The sequence below is a fragment of the Anolis sagrei genome, chromosome 2 (assembly GCF_037176765.1).
Source record: "Anolis sagrei isolate rAnoSag1 chromosome 2, rAnoSag1.mat, whole genome shotgun sequence".
Taxonomy (NCBI): Eukaryota; Metazoa; Chordata; class Lepidosauria; order Squamata; family Dactyloidae; genus Anolis; species Anolis sagrei.
Genome location: NC_090022.1, coordinates 116324156 through 116340338, shown reverse-complemented (window position 1 = coordinate 116340338; position 16183 = coordinate 116324156). Strand labels below are relative to the sequence as shown.

The following is a 16183-nucleotide window of genomic DNA, read 5'->3' as shown; positions in this document are numbered from 1 at the left end:
AGATTATAGAAAATGGGAGGTTAAAAAATGGTATGAGTATTTAGCAGAATATATGCTCCACGAGTACATCTACGAAAAAAGAAGCAAATACACAACAAGCCGACTTAAGAAAACTTGGATGCAGAAATGGGAAAGACTGATAGAAAAAGTGGAAGGAAATGAAAGATACAAGGTGCTAAACCATTCTCTTTATACAATTGTTCAATTAAATTAAGTTCTGAATTAAGGTATTTACTGTTCCCTGAAGGGTGGGGGAGGGGGGGTGTAAAATCGTAAGGCACAAGGGTAAGGTGAAGGGGAGACAGATAAGAGCACTAGGTAATTATAATGTGATATGTGTTATATGGTATGTGATATGTTTCCAGAATGTAATTTAGTAACTGAATTTCTAACAATGAGTGGATGTGATGGTACTATACTTGTGTCGGAAAATTCAAATAAATAAATTTATTTTTAAAAAAAGAGAGAGAATGCTGGGGTCTGGAACAGACATACTGAATAAGCTACTAGCATCATGCTTTCCCTTCCCAGTTCCTTCCCTTTTATCTCAACAAAGTGTAAGCCAGGGACTATTCAGTTGATGGATCCTGTAAGTCACCCTGATAGTATTTTTTTCTCTAAGAGCAAGGAAAATTATTTAAATAAATGAATAGGTACTCCAGCAAAGGATCACCGCCTTGTCGGGGCGCTGGAGCTTGAGCACCTCAATGATGTCATGAGCGAAACCGTGAAGGGCCACCCAAGACGGGACGGTCGTGGCAGAGAGGTCAGACCAAGCGTGATCCCTGGGGAAGGCAATGGCAAACCACTCCAGTATCCTTGCCAAGAAAACTAAATGGACCAGTACAACCAGAGATATGTCGATATGCCATTGGAAGATGGGACTCCCAGGTCGGAAGATGGCCAAAATGCTACTGGGGAGGAGCAGAGGATAAGTTCAACTAGCCCCAGATGTGATGACGCAGCTAGCTCAAAGCCGAAAGGAAGGCTAGCGGCCGACGGTACTGGAGGTGAACGACGAATCCGATGCTCTAAAGATCAACACACCATAGGAACCTGGAATGTAAGATCTATGAGCCAGGGCAAATTGGATGTTGTTATTGGTGAGATGTCAAGACTAAAGATAGACATTCTGGGGATCAGCGAACTGAAATGGACTGGAATGGGCCACTTCACATCAGATGACCACCAGATCTACTACTGCGGACAAGAGGAACATCGAAGAAATGGAGTAGCCTTCATAATTAATAAGAAATTCGCTAAAGCGGTGCTTGGATACAACCCAAAAAATGACAGAATGATCTCAATTCGAGTGCAAGGAAAGCCTTTCAACATCACAGTGATCCAAATATACGCCCCAACCACAGCTGCTGAAGAAGCAGAAGTAGATCAGTTCTATGAGGATCTGCAGGACCTACTGGATAATACACCAAAAAGAGACATTATTTTCATTACAGGAGACTGGAATGCCAAGGTGGGAAGTCAAATGACAACTGGGATCACAGGCAAGCATGGTCTGGGAGAACAAAATGAAGCGGGACGCAGGCTGATAGAATTCTGCCAGGAAAACTCACTGTGTATAACAAACACTCTCTTCCAACAACCTAAAAGACGGCTTTACACATGGACTTCACCAGATGGTCAGCACCGAAATCAGATTGACTACATCCTTTGCAGCCAAAGGTGGCGGACATCCATCCAGTCGGTGAAAACAAGACCTGGGGCTGACTGTAGCTCAGATCACGAACTTCTTATTGCTCAATTTAAAATAAAACTAAAGAGATCAGGGAAAATACACAGACCAGTTAAATATGATCTCACTAACATTCCTAGCGAATATACAGTGGAAGTGAAGAACAGATTTGAAGGACTAGATTTAGTAAACAGAGTCCCAGAAGAACTATGGACAGAAGTCCGCAACATTGTTCAGGAGACGGCAACAAAGTACGTTCCAAAGAAAAAGAAAACCAAGAAGGCAAAATGGTTGTCTGCTGAGACACTGGAAGTAGCCCAAGAAAGGAGGAAAGCAAAAGGAAACAGTGATAGTAAGGGGAGATATGCCCAGTTAAATGCGCAATTCCAGAGGTTAGCTAGAAGAGATAAGGAACTATTTTTAAATAAGCAATGCATGGAAGTGGAAGAAGACAACAGAATAGGAAGGACAAGAGACCTCTTCCAAAAAATTAGAAACATTGGAGGTAAATTTCAGGCAAAAATTGGTATGATAAGAAACAAAGATGGCAGGGACCTAACAGAAGCTGAAGAGATCAAGAGAAGGTGGCGAGACTATACAGAAGATCTGTATAGGAAGGATAATAATATTGAGGATAGTTATGATGGTGTGGTGAATGAATTAGAACCAGACATCCTGAGGAGTGAGGTTGAATGGGCCTTAAGAAGCATTGCTAACAACAAGGCAGCAGGAGACGACGGGATCCCAGCTGAACTGTTTAAAATCTTAAAAGATGATGCTGTCAAGGTGATGCATGCCATTTGCCAGCAAATATGGAAAACACAAGAATGGCCATCAGACTGGAAAAAATCAACTTATATCCCCATACCAAAAAAGGGAAATGCGAAGGACTGCTCCAACTTCCGTACAGTGGCCCTTATTTCTCATGCCAGTAAGGTAATGCTCAAGATCCTGCAAGGAAGACTCCAGCAATACATGGAGCGAGAGTTGCCAGATGTTCAAGCTGGGTTTAGAAAAGGCAGAGGAACGAGAGACCAGATTGCCAATATCCGCTGGATAATGGAGAAAGGCAGGGAGTTTCAGAAAAACATCTACTTCTGCTTCATTGACTATTCTAAAGCCTTTGACTGTGTGGATCATAATAAATTGTGGCAAGTTCTTGGTGGTATGGGGATACCAAGTCACCTTGTCTCTCTCCTGAGGAATCTGTACAAGGACCAAGTAGCAACAGTCAGAACTGACCACGGAACAACAGACTGGTTCAAGATTGGGAAAGGCGTACGGCAAGGCTGCATCCTCTCACCCAACCTTTTTAACTTGTATGCAGAACACATCATGCGATGTGCGGGGCTGGATGAATGCAAAGCTGGGGTGAAAATTGCTGGAAGAAACATTAACAACCTCAGATATGCAGATGACACCACCCTGATGGCCGAAAGCGAGGAGGAGCTGAGGAGCCTTCTAATCAAGGTGAAAGAAGAAAGTGCAAAAGCCGGGTTGCAGCTAAACGTCAAAAAAACCAAGATTATGGCAACAAGAATGATTGACAACTGGAAAATAGAGGGAGAAACCGTGGAGGCCGTGACAGACTTTGTATTTCTAGGTGCAAAGATTACTGCAGATGCAGACTGTGGCCAGGAAATCAGAAGACGCTTACTTCTTGGGAGGAGAGCAATGTCCAGTCTCGATAAAATAGTGAAGAGTAGAGACATCAGACTGGCAACAAAGATCCGCCTAGTCAAAGCCATGGTATTCCCTGTAGTCACCTACGGATGTGAGAGCTGGACCTTAGGGAAGGCTGAGCGAAGGAAGATCGATGCTTTTGAGCTGTGGTGTTGGAGGAAAGTGCTGAGAGTGCCTTGGACTGCGAGAAGATCCAACCAGTCCATCCTCCAGGAAATAAAGCCTGACTGCTCACTGGAGGGAAAGATACTAGAGACAAAGTTGAAGTACTTTGGCCACATCATGAGGAGACAGGAAAGCCTAGAGAAGACAATGATGCTGGGGAAAGTGGAAGGCAAAAGGAAGAGGGGCCGACCAAGGGCAAGATGGATGGATGGCATCCTTGAAGTGACTGGACTGACCTTGAGGGAGCTGGGGGTGGTAACGGCCGACAGGGAGCTCTGGCGTGGGCTGGTCCATGAGGTCACGAAGAGTCGGAGACGACTGAACGAATGAACAACACTGAGAAACATTACATTTCCGGGGTTTTATGGAAGAATGAACATTACTGAGAAGAAAAGAATTACTTCAGAAAGAGGAAAGTAAAAAAATAGTATCCAGGTTTTTGGTTAGAAGAGCTATAAATTATTTCTTCTATCAGCAAACTCAAGCAGCTCAGTACTTTCCAAGAAAAACAAGGCCAAACAAAAGCAATGCAATGGCTTCTATACACTTGTGCATAACTTTGCAAAGAAATGAACAAATTGATAAAATAGTAAATACATTTAAAATACAATCAAAGGTTCCTGACAGTATTTAATGAAAGTGTGACTGAGACAGGGGTGGGAAGGAGAAGGGTCTGAAGAACCTAGAGGTCAAGCATCCTGTGTCAAGCTCTCAATCCAGCTTGTAACTGACTGGAGACAAAGAATATTTGTGTGTCAAAATTGAGAACGGAGTAAAATGACTTTTACATCAAGATAACTGATTGTAAGTATGCTGTAAATGGAGGAGGCTTAGGAATGAGGAGGCATTTTTCTATAACAATGTGATACCCTGAAACTAATAAACCGTATCATGCTTCAGTCTGAGGCTCTTGTCCCTCCAGGCCCATATAGCATAGCAGGAGAAAAAAATTGCAATAATGAGGGGAAAGAGGTGTCCTTTATTTCCTCTTACACTTGGAGAAGGGAATGGGTTTCCAAAAGCCTGAAGATCAGGAGAAGTTTCCTGTTCTAAGCTATCTAGAACTATGCATGGGAGGCACTCAACTCAGAAAGTGCACTAAATAAACACAAGACGGGGCTCAGGGTGTTCTCATGGCAAGAAATATATGTGTGTGTGTGTGTGTGTGTGTCAGGAGCAACTAAGGCAGTGGTTCTCAACCTGGGGTCCCCAGATGTTTTTGGCCTTCAACTCCCAGAAATCCTAACAGCTGGTAAACTGGCTGGGATTTCTGGGAGTTGTGGGCCAAAAACATCTGGGGACCCCAGATTGAAAACCACTGAACTAGAGGAACTTCAAGTCACTACCAATGTGAGAGATTTGGCCATCTGCAAGGATGCTGTCCAAAGAATGCCCAGATGTTTTACGTTTTGCTATCCTGTGGGAGGCTTCTCTCATGTCCTCACATGGGAAGCTAGAGCTGAGATGGTAGTTCACCCCTCTCCCGGATTTGAACTACCAACCTGTTGGCCAGCAGTCCTGCCGGCACAAGGGTTTAACCCATTGTGCCACTAGGGGCTCCTATGGCAAGAAATAAAAATTTCAAGATTATATAAACAAAGAGAAAGTCAATTAGGTGGGACCCGTCCCCAAATTGAGCAGCCTGTAATCCTGTCACAGTCTTCTGGAAGTAAGGTCCCAGGTTTTCTGCTTTAAACAGGATTATATGAGTCTGCACTGCCAGATAATCTGGAATAAATAAATCAGATCCTGGTATATTGGTCCTGTATGGAAGAGCCCTGGGTCTCATTGAAAGAAAGAAACCTTATTTCTGATAACTTACTCTGCCGTTTACTCTCATACATGACTCAAGTGGTACAGACTGGAAACATCTATCCACAATCTCAGGCCTGGGCAAACTTGGGCCCTCCAGGTGTTTTGGACTTCAACTCCCACAATTCCTAACAGCCTACCGGCTGGAGGGCCCAAGTCTGCCTATGCCTGGTATAGATGTACAGTACCCTTAGTTCCCTTCATGAGAAACCCCAAATGCTGCCGAAGCAGCCGCTTCGCCTCGACCCCCTCCACCTTTCCCTCGCTCCCCAAACTTCGGGGCCTTCCCACACTTCCCCCTTCGCGGCGCCTTTTACCCTCCAGAGTAGACCAACGGCGCCCGGCCCCACAGTGAGCCGTGAGCCGGCCTCCTGCATTCCGGGCCGGGGGTACCAATGCGCATGCGCGCCAAAGGAAAGAAAGGGCACGTCTACGCCGGCCGAAAACCGCAGGCGGGAGTGGTGAGGCTTGAGGCGACTCGACGCCGATTGGGCCTGTTCTGAGATCACGTGATGGGCGGCTTGACGCTCCGGGATGCCGTAGCACCGGGGTAAAGGCACGACTGCGCATGTGCAGATCTAGGTAAACACGGTAGGCTGTGAGTGGCGGGTCCTCTTGGGAGCGGATGTTGCTTCCTTTAGGGACTGACTCTGGTAAAGGGAACAAAAAGGGTATGTTGCTACAGCAGCCTTCCTCTAGGGCAGTGGTTCTCAACCTGTGGGTCCCCAGATGTTTTGGTGGCCTTCAACTCCCATCAGTCCTAATAGCTTGTAAACTGGCTGGGATTTCTGGGAATTGTAGGACCCACGGGTTGAGAACCACTGCTCTAGAGATACTAGGCCCAAAGGGAGCTCTCCTAGATAAGGATTTGAAATCGGTTGGGTTTTTATTATCCGAGTTAATATATTAATATATGTTATAATATTTCTTTTTTAATATATGTTTTTTATTGCCGACACAAGTAGAATGATATCACAATCCATCACCATTTTCGAATACATACCAAATATTGTTTTCATAGTGTTCTTACCTATTCCACCTTGATTTCCCACTTGTGGCTATCGATTTTACACCCCCTCCCCCACCCTCTTGAAAATAATTCAGTGTACTTTTTGAATGCTTCTGATTGCAGTGCAATTTAAATCTCAGTCTTTCGCGAAGGGGAAGCTGGTTATGAATAAATGTCCTACTGGTAGTACACTCGTCGTCATCATCATCCCTTGGGCTGAACCTTGTTCTTTCTGTCTTAGGGTGAACCTACACTTTAAAATGAACACAGTTTGACACCACGTGAACTGCCATGGCTCAATGATATGAGATCTTGGATTTCTCGTTTGGTGAGGCACCAGTGTTCATTAGCAGAGAGAGAGGACTTGTATAACTACAACTCCCCAAGATTCCATAACATTGAAGTGATGTCAAACTGCATTAATTAAACAGTGTATATACACCACCACCAAGCACTCTAGGAGGAAAATGAACTGTGAACGAGCTGTAGGATATGATGGGAGATTAGGTGTCTATGAGCCCTCTACACCGCCCCCAGTGGTGTAGAGGGTTAAACCGCTGAGCTGCTGAAGTTGCTGACTGAAACATCAGCAGTTCAAATCCAGAGAGCAGGGTGAGTTCCTGCTGATAGCTCCAGCTCCTGCCAACCTAGCAGTTCAAAAACATGCAAATGTGAGTAAATCAATAGGTACCAGTCCTCTTGGTGTTCCTCCAACAACAGCAAGGGTATCCCTCTGGGCAGCTAAATCAGGAAATCCCAACTGGATGGGCCCCCACAAGAGTCTTCCTCCAGGGGCAAATCAAGAATGGGCAACCTGGAAATCCCTGAATAGACTCAGAAGCAGAGTGAACAGATCAGAAGACAACCTGGCAAAATGGCACTACCTAAAATAATCCCATATCTTGTGTGATTGTGGAGCAGAACAGACAACTCTGCATCTGTATGCTTGTCCATTGTGCCCTGCCTCATGTACAGAGGAGGAATTGTTGGAGGCTACAGACAATGCCGTTGCTGTTGCCCGTTTTTGGTCAAAAGATATTTAGCTGCCTGCACACCTTCTATTTTTATCAGTTTTATACCAATTTATGCAATGCTTTTGATATGAAATAAATATAACCTTGGCAGGAAGCTCCATGCAGTCCTGCTGGCCACATGCGTTTGGAGGTGTCTATGGACAACTGCTTAGAAATGGAGATGAGCATGGATTTTAACAGAACAACAGCATCCTTCTTATCTTACTTTATCTTATCTTCTAGTCTCGTGTATCAGTGTTATTTCCACAGAGGCAACAGAAACAACAGGATGCTTTGGAGTCCTTTTGAAACGTAACATTTTTTATTGTGACGTAGATGGTCTGTGGCAACCTAAGATTCAATTGCCTCTCATTCATAAGTATTTTCCTTTTGTTAATTGCTGTCAAGCTTTTGGTGGCCCCATGAATAAGATACTTCCAAGTCACTTTGTTATTATTCAACTCAGGTTTTGCAAACATATGCTTCTTGGACTGAGTGTATCCATCTGTAGCATGGTCTTCCTGTTTTCTTACTGCCTCCTGTCTTTTATAGGGAGTCATCACTTTGCACAATATATTCAAAGTATGGCAGTCTCACCTTTCTCATCTTGATTTCCAAGAATAATTTAGACTTGATTGACTCAACTTATTTGAGTTTTTATTTCTCTATTCGGACTCTGGTTTCTTTGGCTGAGGCCTCATCTACTGACTGTTTAATGCAGTTAAAAGCTAGCTTCAAACTGTGGTGGTCAGATAACAATGTCTCTTGTGTCATACTTAACATGTTTTGTTTCAATTTTCCATATATTTTGCATTGTTATTGTTTACTTAATTTTAATTTGTTTATATGTTTATTATCTATTTTGTTTATACTGTTATTTTGTTGTAAGCTGCTCAGAGTCCCCTTGGGGAGAGGGAGGGGGCAGAACAGACAACTGTTCTTTATGCCCTTTGTTGCGTTTTTAGAGAATCATTGCTTCTCATATGTCCAAAGTATGACAGACTCAGTTTACTCGCTTTGTCTTCCAGGGAGATTTCAGGCTTGATTGGCTCTTGGAGCTATTTATTTGGAGGTTTTGGCAGTCTGCAGTATTTATAGAATTCTTCTTCAGTAACACATTTCAAATGATTTTACTTTATTCCTATCAGAAATTAAGTAAAGGAGGGAAATTCAACCAACATGCTATAAAGTTTTTTAGTGCTGATTAATTATATTAATCAGATTTCATCATTTATTAATCTATCCTGTTTTAGGTTTTGGACTATGAGGATTAACCAGAATACTGTATTACAAGGAAAAAGAGTGACCCTGGTACCATACACCTCTGCTCATGTACCAAGGTAAGAAATAGATAAACCTTCTTACCCCCATTTTTGAAGAAAAGACATTAGTTTATTTTAATTATCTAGTGAAAATTACAAGTTTGTTCATTTCTCTTTTATCCAAAATGCTGTGCCAGCATGCAGATCTAAATACATTCGGGTGTGAAAATTGTACACATGGACTAAGTCATTCATCATCTGAAGAAAAGTTAACAGTTGTTTTAGGTTTTTGTTTAGACCACATGTAGCAAGGAAACAACTAGTAAAAGTGCTTTCAAGTGCCTGTTTTGCTCTTTTATTTGAGAAAGTACTCAGGGAATAAATACACGGTGCTTTGCATTCCTAGCACTTGTTGAGTGGCCATCAGCAAGTCGGTAACATATTTTTCACTGCAACGTAGACATTAATATAAAATAGGGGTTAGAAAAATGGGGGGTGGGCAGAGAAGCAAAGGACGGACATTAGGTGTCTAAGTGACCTTAGAAGGCTATACTTCAACCACCACATGCCACTCAATTTTTAGTTGTTCCCAAAAGCCATGGAACGACCACCGGAATGGACCATGACTACGAGATTGATTATGACCCTAAACAAGACGAAGCGGATTTTTAGTTAAGTAGCTGTGTATTAGTAAGATGTGTGTTGTGGTCCTGATTTATTGTAACCTGTTGTCCTTTGTGTTCTATGTTCTGTACACCGCCACGAGTCGCCTTCGGGCTTGAGAGTGGCGGTTAACAAGTGCAAATAATAAATAAATAAATAAATAAATAAATAGACACATAAAAATGTTTTCCTACATGTGAGAAGCAGATGAATTGTTTTGTTGTTCTTTTATTGTAAAGCACCATGTACAAGGATGGTACTATATAAATTATTATAACAATACTTTTTAAAACAAAAAGTGACCAAAACTGACTTCATGTTTTTTAAAATCCCTCCCCAGGTCCAAAAATGGCTAAGAGGGCAAAAACATGGCAACTCCCCCCCCCCCCCCCCACTGCCACTGCCCAAGCTGTGGGCAAAAATTTGACTTTTTGGAAAAAAAACTCTCATTGAACAGGGGTCCCCAGACTACGGCCCACAGACCAAATGCAGCCCTCCTAGGCTATTTACCCCTCCCCCCCCTAAACATTAGACTTCAGGTCACCATACGTCTGAAACTACTTGAAGGCACACAACAACAACAATCCTTATTAACTTGGCTATCTCATCATCCAAAAGCAGACCCTCACTTCCCGTTGAAATGCTGTTTATGTTGCTTAAAATTGTATTTCATTTTAAATATTGTATAGTTCTTACACTTTTTTGCGCTACAAATAAAACATGTGCAGTGTGCATAGGAATTATTTCATGCTTTTTTCAAACTATAGTCTGCCCCCCCCCCCCCCCCAAACAGCCTGAGGAACCATGAACCAGCCCTGTGCTTAAAAAGTTAAAAGATCCCCTGATCTGGAGCTTCACAAACAACCTTGGAGAGTATATGCAGTATGTGGGCCTCACTTTGTGTGCCCTTCACACGGAGAAAGGCTACAGTTTATCTCTGAATAATGATGTCTTCTTTATTACAATTTTACCCTCCTGAGCAATACAAAATAGCAACTTTTGATTTGCTCTTTTAAAACTGTCTAGTATGGATAGATGTTGGCCACCTTGAGTCCCAATGGGGAGAAAGATGGGATATAAATGATGATGATGATGATGATGATGTCACATTGTCCCTAGAGTCAGGCTTTTTTTTTTTGTCTTTCCTCATCCAAGTGACTGCCAAATAATGGTGTACCGGCGGAATGAGGGCTGAACCAACCAGAGTTCAGCTAAAGTCATTTCACACTATTTGCATAGTACTATTCTGTACTGCGGTCATGATCACATAACAGGCATGCTGTTAACAGTATAATTCCTAAGATGTAAGCATGGCTGTACCAGTTTTCCTAGACATCTGAAATGTTCATGGTAGGGGCGTTGCTTATTTTAGAACCACATACATATGATGTTTTGAAAAGGGATTATATGCTTCCTCTTTCTGGATTTTCTCATCAGATATCATGAATGGATGAAGTCTGAAGAGTTACAACGTCTAACTGCGTCTGAACCACTGAGTCTTGAACAGGAATATGAGATGCAGCGCAGTTGGCGGGAAGATAGCGACAGTGAGGCTTTTAAATATTTGAAGGGATTTGAGAATAGGGTAGTGAACCTATATGTTTATATTTTATTTGCAGTTCAACTGACATAAAACAGCCATGTGCTGTCATGAAACCACTACATAGATTAAGAGGGACTACGTAGTACTAAGTAAGAGGACAGGTCTTTTCCCACACCCAACATCCTCATGCTTTAAAATATTTTCTCAAAGCATGTGTCTAGTACCAAAAGTAATCCAGCAGGGGAAAGCACACTTGAATAGCAAAAAAGGAGGAGGGAGTAGACTTTCTTCATGCTTGTGGTGTTTTCATTTTAGAATTGAAGTTAACTACATCTCATTCTTTCATAGCTGGACTGATGAGTGCAAGTTTAATAAATACATGTTTATCTGATATGGTGTCAAAGTAACAACCCTATTAGGTGAGATTCAAACTTTTCCTTCCTTCTCTTTTTTCCATTGGATTTGGGGAAGGAGCTAAGGGTATTTATCATATTCAGCAACATGTGAGATCTCACTCCAAATTTCCAGTAATGGAAGGAGAACTCAGAAGAGGAGTGGTAGGGGAGTGGTAGGAGTGGTATGCTTGTTTAACCTGGTCTCTTCTTCCAACGATTTAAACATGTTTTAAATGGTTTTTTCCCTCCCATTTCTCCAGAATGCACATTTATAGTACTTGATACTGATAAGTGGTCGAGGCAGAAAACTACAGAGGAGGAGTGCATGGTTGGAGATGTAAATTTGTTCCTCACAGATCCTGAAGATCTGAAAGTGGGAGAAATTGAAATCATGATTGCAGGTACCTTAATGATTACTGTCCCATTTATCTTCTATTGTTGTGTCCTTTGTAGTTAATTGTTCAAATTATACAAGTTGTAAAGAAGACATTAAGAATCATATAAGTCCAGGCATAATTTGTACATTGTTGCTACAATTCCAGCCTTGCTACTTCTTGGCACATTGGTCTAACAATTGTGGTGGCTGTGTTTTGCCACTCCTGAAGGTACTAAATTAAAGCGTAGCTCTTGATAAACTTTTCCACCCTCTATGATTCCTCAGGGTGGGAATCATGCAACCCTCCACATGCAACTCCTATTTTCTATATTCAGCATAGCAAGTGGTGATACGTACTGACTGTTGCAGTCCAACACTTTTGAAATCCTGCTGATTCCTTTTTTTACTTCTCTGTGTATGTATGTCCTTTCAAGTTGCTCATTGACTTATGGCGAGCCCATGAATCCTTCATAGGATTCTCTTAAACAAGGCTTTCCAGGTCCTTCCTCTGAAATGTAGCCTATAGCACCTGATATTTATTTTTAGTCTCCCATCGAAGTATTAACCAGCACTGATCCTGCTTAGCTTCCAAAACCAGACAGGATCTGGTGCCTTTATAGTATTTAGACTCCTATTATTGACTTCCTGGTTTTAAAATCATCTGTTTTTGACTATCTTGTCCTACTGTAAAGAAATATTTACTTATGGTAAAGAGGAAAGAAAAAGCAGATAGAGCCAAGAAGGTTGTACTGAGGGTGGAATAGTTATAATCTAGATCAGAGTTTCCTCAAACTGTGCTCCCCCAGATGTTTTGGTCTTCAGCTCCCACAATTCCTAACTGCTGTTAAGATGGTTGGGATTTCTGGGAGCTGAAGTCCAAAACAACTAGAGGAGCACAGTTTGAGAAATACTGATCTAGATGATCAAAGATAATAGACTTGAAAGTATATATTCTCTTTCAGAGCCCAGCAACCGTGGCAGAGGGTTTGGCAAAGAAGCTACTCTAATCATGATGTCTTATGGTAAGAACAGCAAATGCAGCAGGATGAAGTTGGGACTTGCTGAAGATGCTGTATGTCTCTGGAGGAAAGAAACAAAGGAATATTGAACAATCAAAACTGGTAGAGTGGGAGGTTCAGAATAGCATATCTTTTCAAAATCTCAACAATGTTTAGAAGAGGTTGCAGAATGCTTATTATACAGAGAACAGAAGAAGAACTCTATAATGCAGCTCAACTACATTATATGAGTGTACACTGACCATATAATTCAGTTTTCTAACTGCATTATATAGCAGTGTAGATGAGGCCTGGGTGAGGCTCTTTGGCCTTCTTATTGAAATGTACCTTCTTCATAGGTTATCCCTTTTGTTTTTACTAGGAATAGCGGGGTGTCTGTTGCCTCAGACAGTAAAAACATAAGACATTGTCTTGTACTGTGTCAGCTTCGTGGTTGTTTTAGCTTAACATTGCCTGTCCTGCCTGGTGAAGAGCCATGAACCATTCCCAAATGAAAGTGACATGTATAGAGATGATGACCCACTTATTTCTCATTTCTCATCCTGTAGGAATGTTACATCTTGGACTCACCATCTTTGAGGCTAAAATTGGATTGGAGAATGAAGCCAGTATTGGCATGTTCAAAAAGATTCATTTTAAAGAGGTGTGGTAACAAATATCTTTCATGTGAGAAATAGCTATCTTTATTTGATTATGCTTTTATCCCTGAAAATGACATTGATTTTGGTTATCTTCTGCACTGTCCAGCTGGGAGTAAATAATATCTTTCAAGAAGTGACACTAAGAATGATTGTGGATGAACAAGAGAGACAGTGGCTGCTTGAACAAACCAGCTATGTGGATGAAAAAAAATACAGTCTCATGCAATTGCAGAATCCGATTTCTGACAGCTGAACAAGACTGAACTTCCTTTAGCTTCCTATTGAAGGATGGGGCTGTTTTCATTCGAACTCAGACTCATGGGATCATTCCAAAATTCTTGTGACAGAATCAAGAATGAGATAGTGGACAGGATTTGAACTGTCCTGTCGCTGTTCAGGTGACTACTCTGAACTACATCATCAAAGTTTAATCTTGATTTTATCAACAGAAAATGGCAAGCATAAATGCAGGGCTATGACAGAGTTGCATATCTGTAATGTTGGACTGAAGCCTGCCCTGCCTTTAATGCTTGAAGACTCAGATGAATTCCAAAAAATATTCTGAACATTCATCAGATGAAGTCACAAAAAGTTGGCATTAAAATCGATAACGCTGTATATTGAAAACATACACAATAAATTGTTTCATAAAACCTTACTTCAAAAGAAATTAAAACCTAGCATCAACAGAAAATCTTTTCTAGCATTAGTCCACAGTTGTGCTACTAGAAGCAGGTTAAAGAGGATATTGTAGCAGCTCTTACCTCTGACATCCTAACACAAGTATTTGGTAAACTCTTGGGTTAAATAGGCCAGTCAAAAAACTTTACAAGTTGCCACGCAATTCATTCAACATCTAAGAACATTTTGCATACAGTGTTTTCTAAGGAACCAATTTGTCTACCTGATACAGTCCTGCTTTATTTCATAGTGTCCTTTATCGTGAATGTTGTAGCCACTACCTTCTTAAAAGCATGATGCCACCTTTCATGCGCATTCTTTATACAGTTGACTGTATAAACATTCACACTGAGCAGAGATGAGGGGGAGAAAGGAGGAAGATTAATGTAATACAGGCAGTTCCTAAATTACAAATATGGGATTTACATATGATTCATAGTTACGAACAGGAGTGATACAGTAGGAAGTGAGAGAAATCTACTCCTAGGAAGGGAAATTCACTCCTGAAAGAGTTATTGTGGGGAAATTGTGTCTCAAATGAAGTTTTACCACCAATCCTTGTTTCCATAACAAGCCAAATTTTTCAAAACCCACTTATCACAGGGACAAAAAGTGAGGTGAAATCTTCTGAACAGGGGCACAGACAGCAAAAAAACCAGCTACAGTGGTTTTAACCCTTCCCTTTGCTATCCAAAGTATGTGTGTATGTATGTATATGTTTGTATGGCTGGAACTACGCTTTAAAAATGTACCTGTTCTGATTTGCATACAGATTCAATTTAAGAACAAACCTAAAGAATCTATCTTGTTTGTAACTTGGGGACTGCCTGTAGTCACAAACTCCCTCGGAGTAGTGAAAGGGTTTTTCAAACTCTAACCATCTCTGGACAACAGGCACCTGCAGTGCCATCTAGAAAAGGAAGCTATTTTGGAAGTAAAGAACCATTAAGAAAATTTAGTTCAAGAAACAGAAAGTGGGGATGTTTCAAGGATACAGTTGGGGGAAGAGGTGTGAACAAACAGCCTTTGTTACAACCATAATTGAATGACTTGTGAAAACTCAAGTTGGCCCCCTGCAATCAGTAATAGTCTGGAATGCTGAGATCAAAGCAACCTTAGCTTCTTAGTGTGAATATAGCTGTCTTATCCCACACGGCTTGGTTGTTGGTTTGGAGCACAGTATGATGTCGACCATTCTGGCTGTAATCAGATTAAAAATGCTTGTGCCTCAGAAGTTCTCATATTAGAAGTACCTAAGAAACCTGGTTACTCTGATTAAATTTTCAATTTCATATTTCTCTCCTATCCACCACAGTCTCAGCTGCCCACCCACTCACTGGTTCCCTGCTGACTCCACAGTTGAAATTCTGAGCAGCCTTTATCTGTCTCCTCAGCTTGTTTGTTCCTTGATTGTTCATTATGGAAATGAGAGGCAATAACAAGGCTGTAATACATCCAACCTTCAATGGAACAGATGGGTCTCCCTATGCACATTCATTAAGCAGCACATGGAAAAGAATGTCACCAAAATTATCCCTCAGTTGTAGCTTCAGTGACAATTATAAGGCCATTACGGCATCGTTTAATACACAAGATAATGACAGTTTATATATCCTCATGATTGTTAGCAGGTCAAACATGGAGTTTTCCAAAATCAAGCTTTTGCTATACTCAATGGTAAACTTTAAAATAAGCCCAAATATACTTTTAAAAATAATCCTGTTTAAATGATTGAAGGTTAATGTATTGTGGTCAAAGTGTTCAGACAGTATTGTTTAAGATTGGAAGAGCATGTTACAAAGAAAGCAAAGCACTTAATCAGTCTTGAAAGCTCTGGTCCTGAACATAATTACTCAGGAACAGAGTTAAAATCAGACAACATCAAGGCCTATATTTTTCGACTGTAGTCAAAGTTGCCAGCCAAAGTGTGATTGAGTGGTTAATTTTCTTCCAAGAAACCATCCTGTATAAAAGCCAAGACTCCACATTCTGTCCAATGCTAGTATTAATGAGATGAAGAACCCAGAATAAGGTAGCTGAAAGACATGATTCAACTTGTAACTTAAATCGCCATGAATTGGTTATTACCCCTCCTTCCTCTGTCCATTCCTTCTTTACTTTCATGTAAATGTGTGAATGGACACCATTCACAGCTATGGAGATGAAAGAAATGTGTACTTGAGAACTCATAGATCAGTGGTTCCCAACCTTTGGACCTTCACGTGTTT

General features: G+C 41.3%; 2 protein-coding genes across 8 annotated transcripts in view; one reads left to right on the top strand and one right to left on the bottom strand.

Moving 5' to 3' along the window:
- Positions 1 to 5823, bottom strand: part of TMEM104 (transmembrane protein 104) — a 102185-nt gene extending 96362 nt beyond the window's left edge. The window contains exon 1 of one of the 2 annotated variants that reach the window (XM_060764729.2): positions 5671 to 5823. The gene's annotated coding sequence lies outside the window, so the exon portion shown is untranslated. The remainder of the gene's footprint in view (positions 1 to 5670) is intronic. The other variant, XM_060764728.2, reaches the window with a different exon arrangement.
- NAT9 (N-acetyltransferase 9) lies at positions 5797 to 13950 on the top strand. Of its 6 annotated transcripts, none has more exons than XM_060764732.2 (7): positions 5806 to 5944; positions 8629 to 8715; positions 10738 to 10847; positions 11499 to 11639; positions 12577 to 12636; positions 13182 to 13276; positions 13381 to 13950. In XM_060764732.2, exons 2-7 carry the CDS (start codon positions 8639 to 8641, stop codon positions 13525 to 13527), a joined length of 630 nt encoding a protein of 209 aa, XP_060620715.2. In that variant the 5' UTR covers positions 5806 to 5944; positions 8629 to 8638; the 3' UTR covers positions 13528 to 13950. The 6 variants fall into 6 exon arrangements, with proteins under 6 accessions (XP_060620716.2, XP_060620715.2, XP_060620713.2 ...); XM_060764730.2 differs by having other exon boundaries at positions 5807 to 5935; XM_067463780.1 differs by having other exon boundaries at positions 5942 to 6006.
- Positions 13951 to 16183: the final 2233 nt, after the last annotated feature.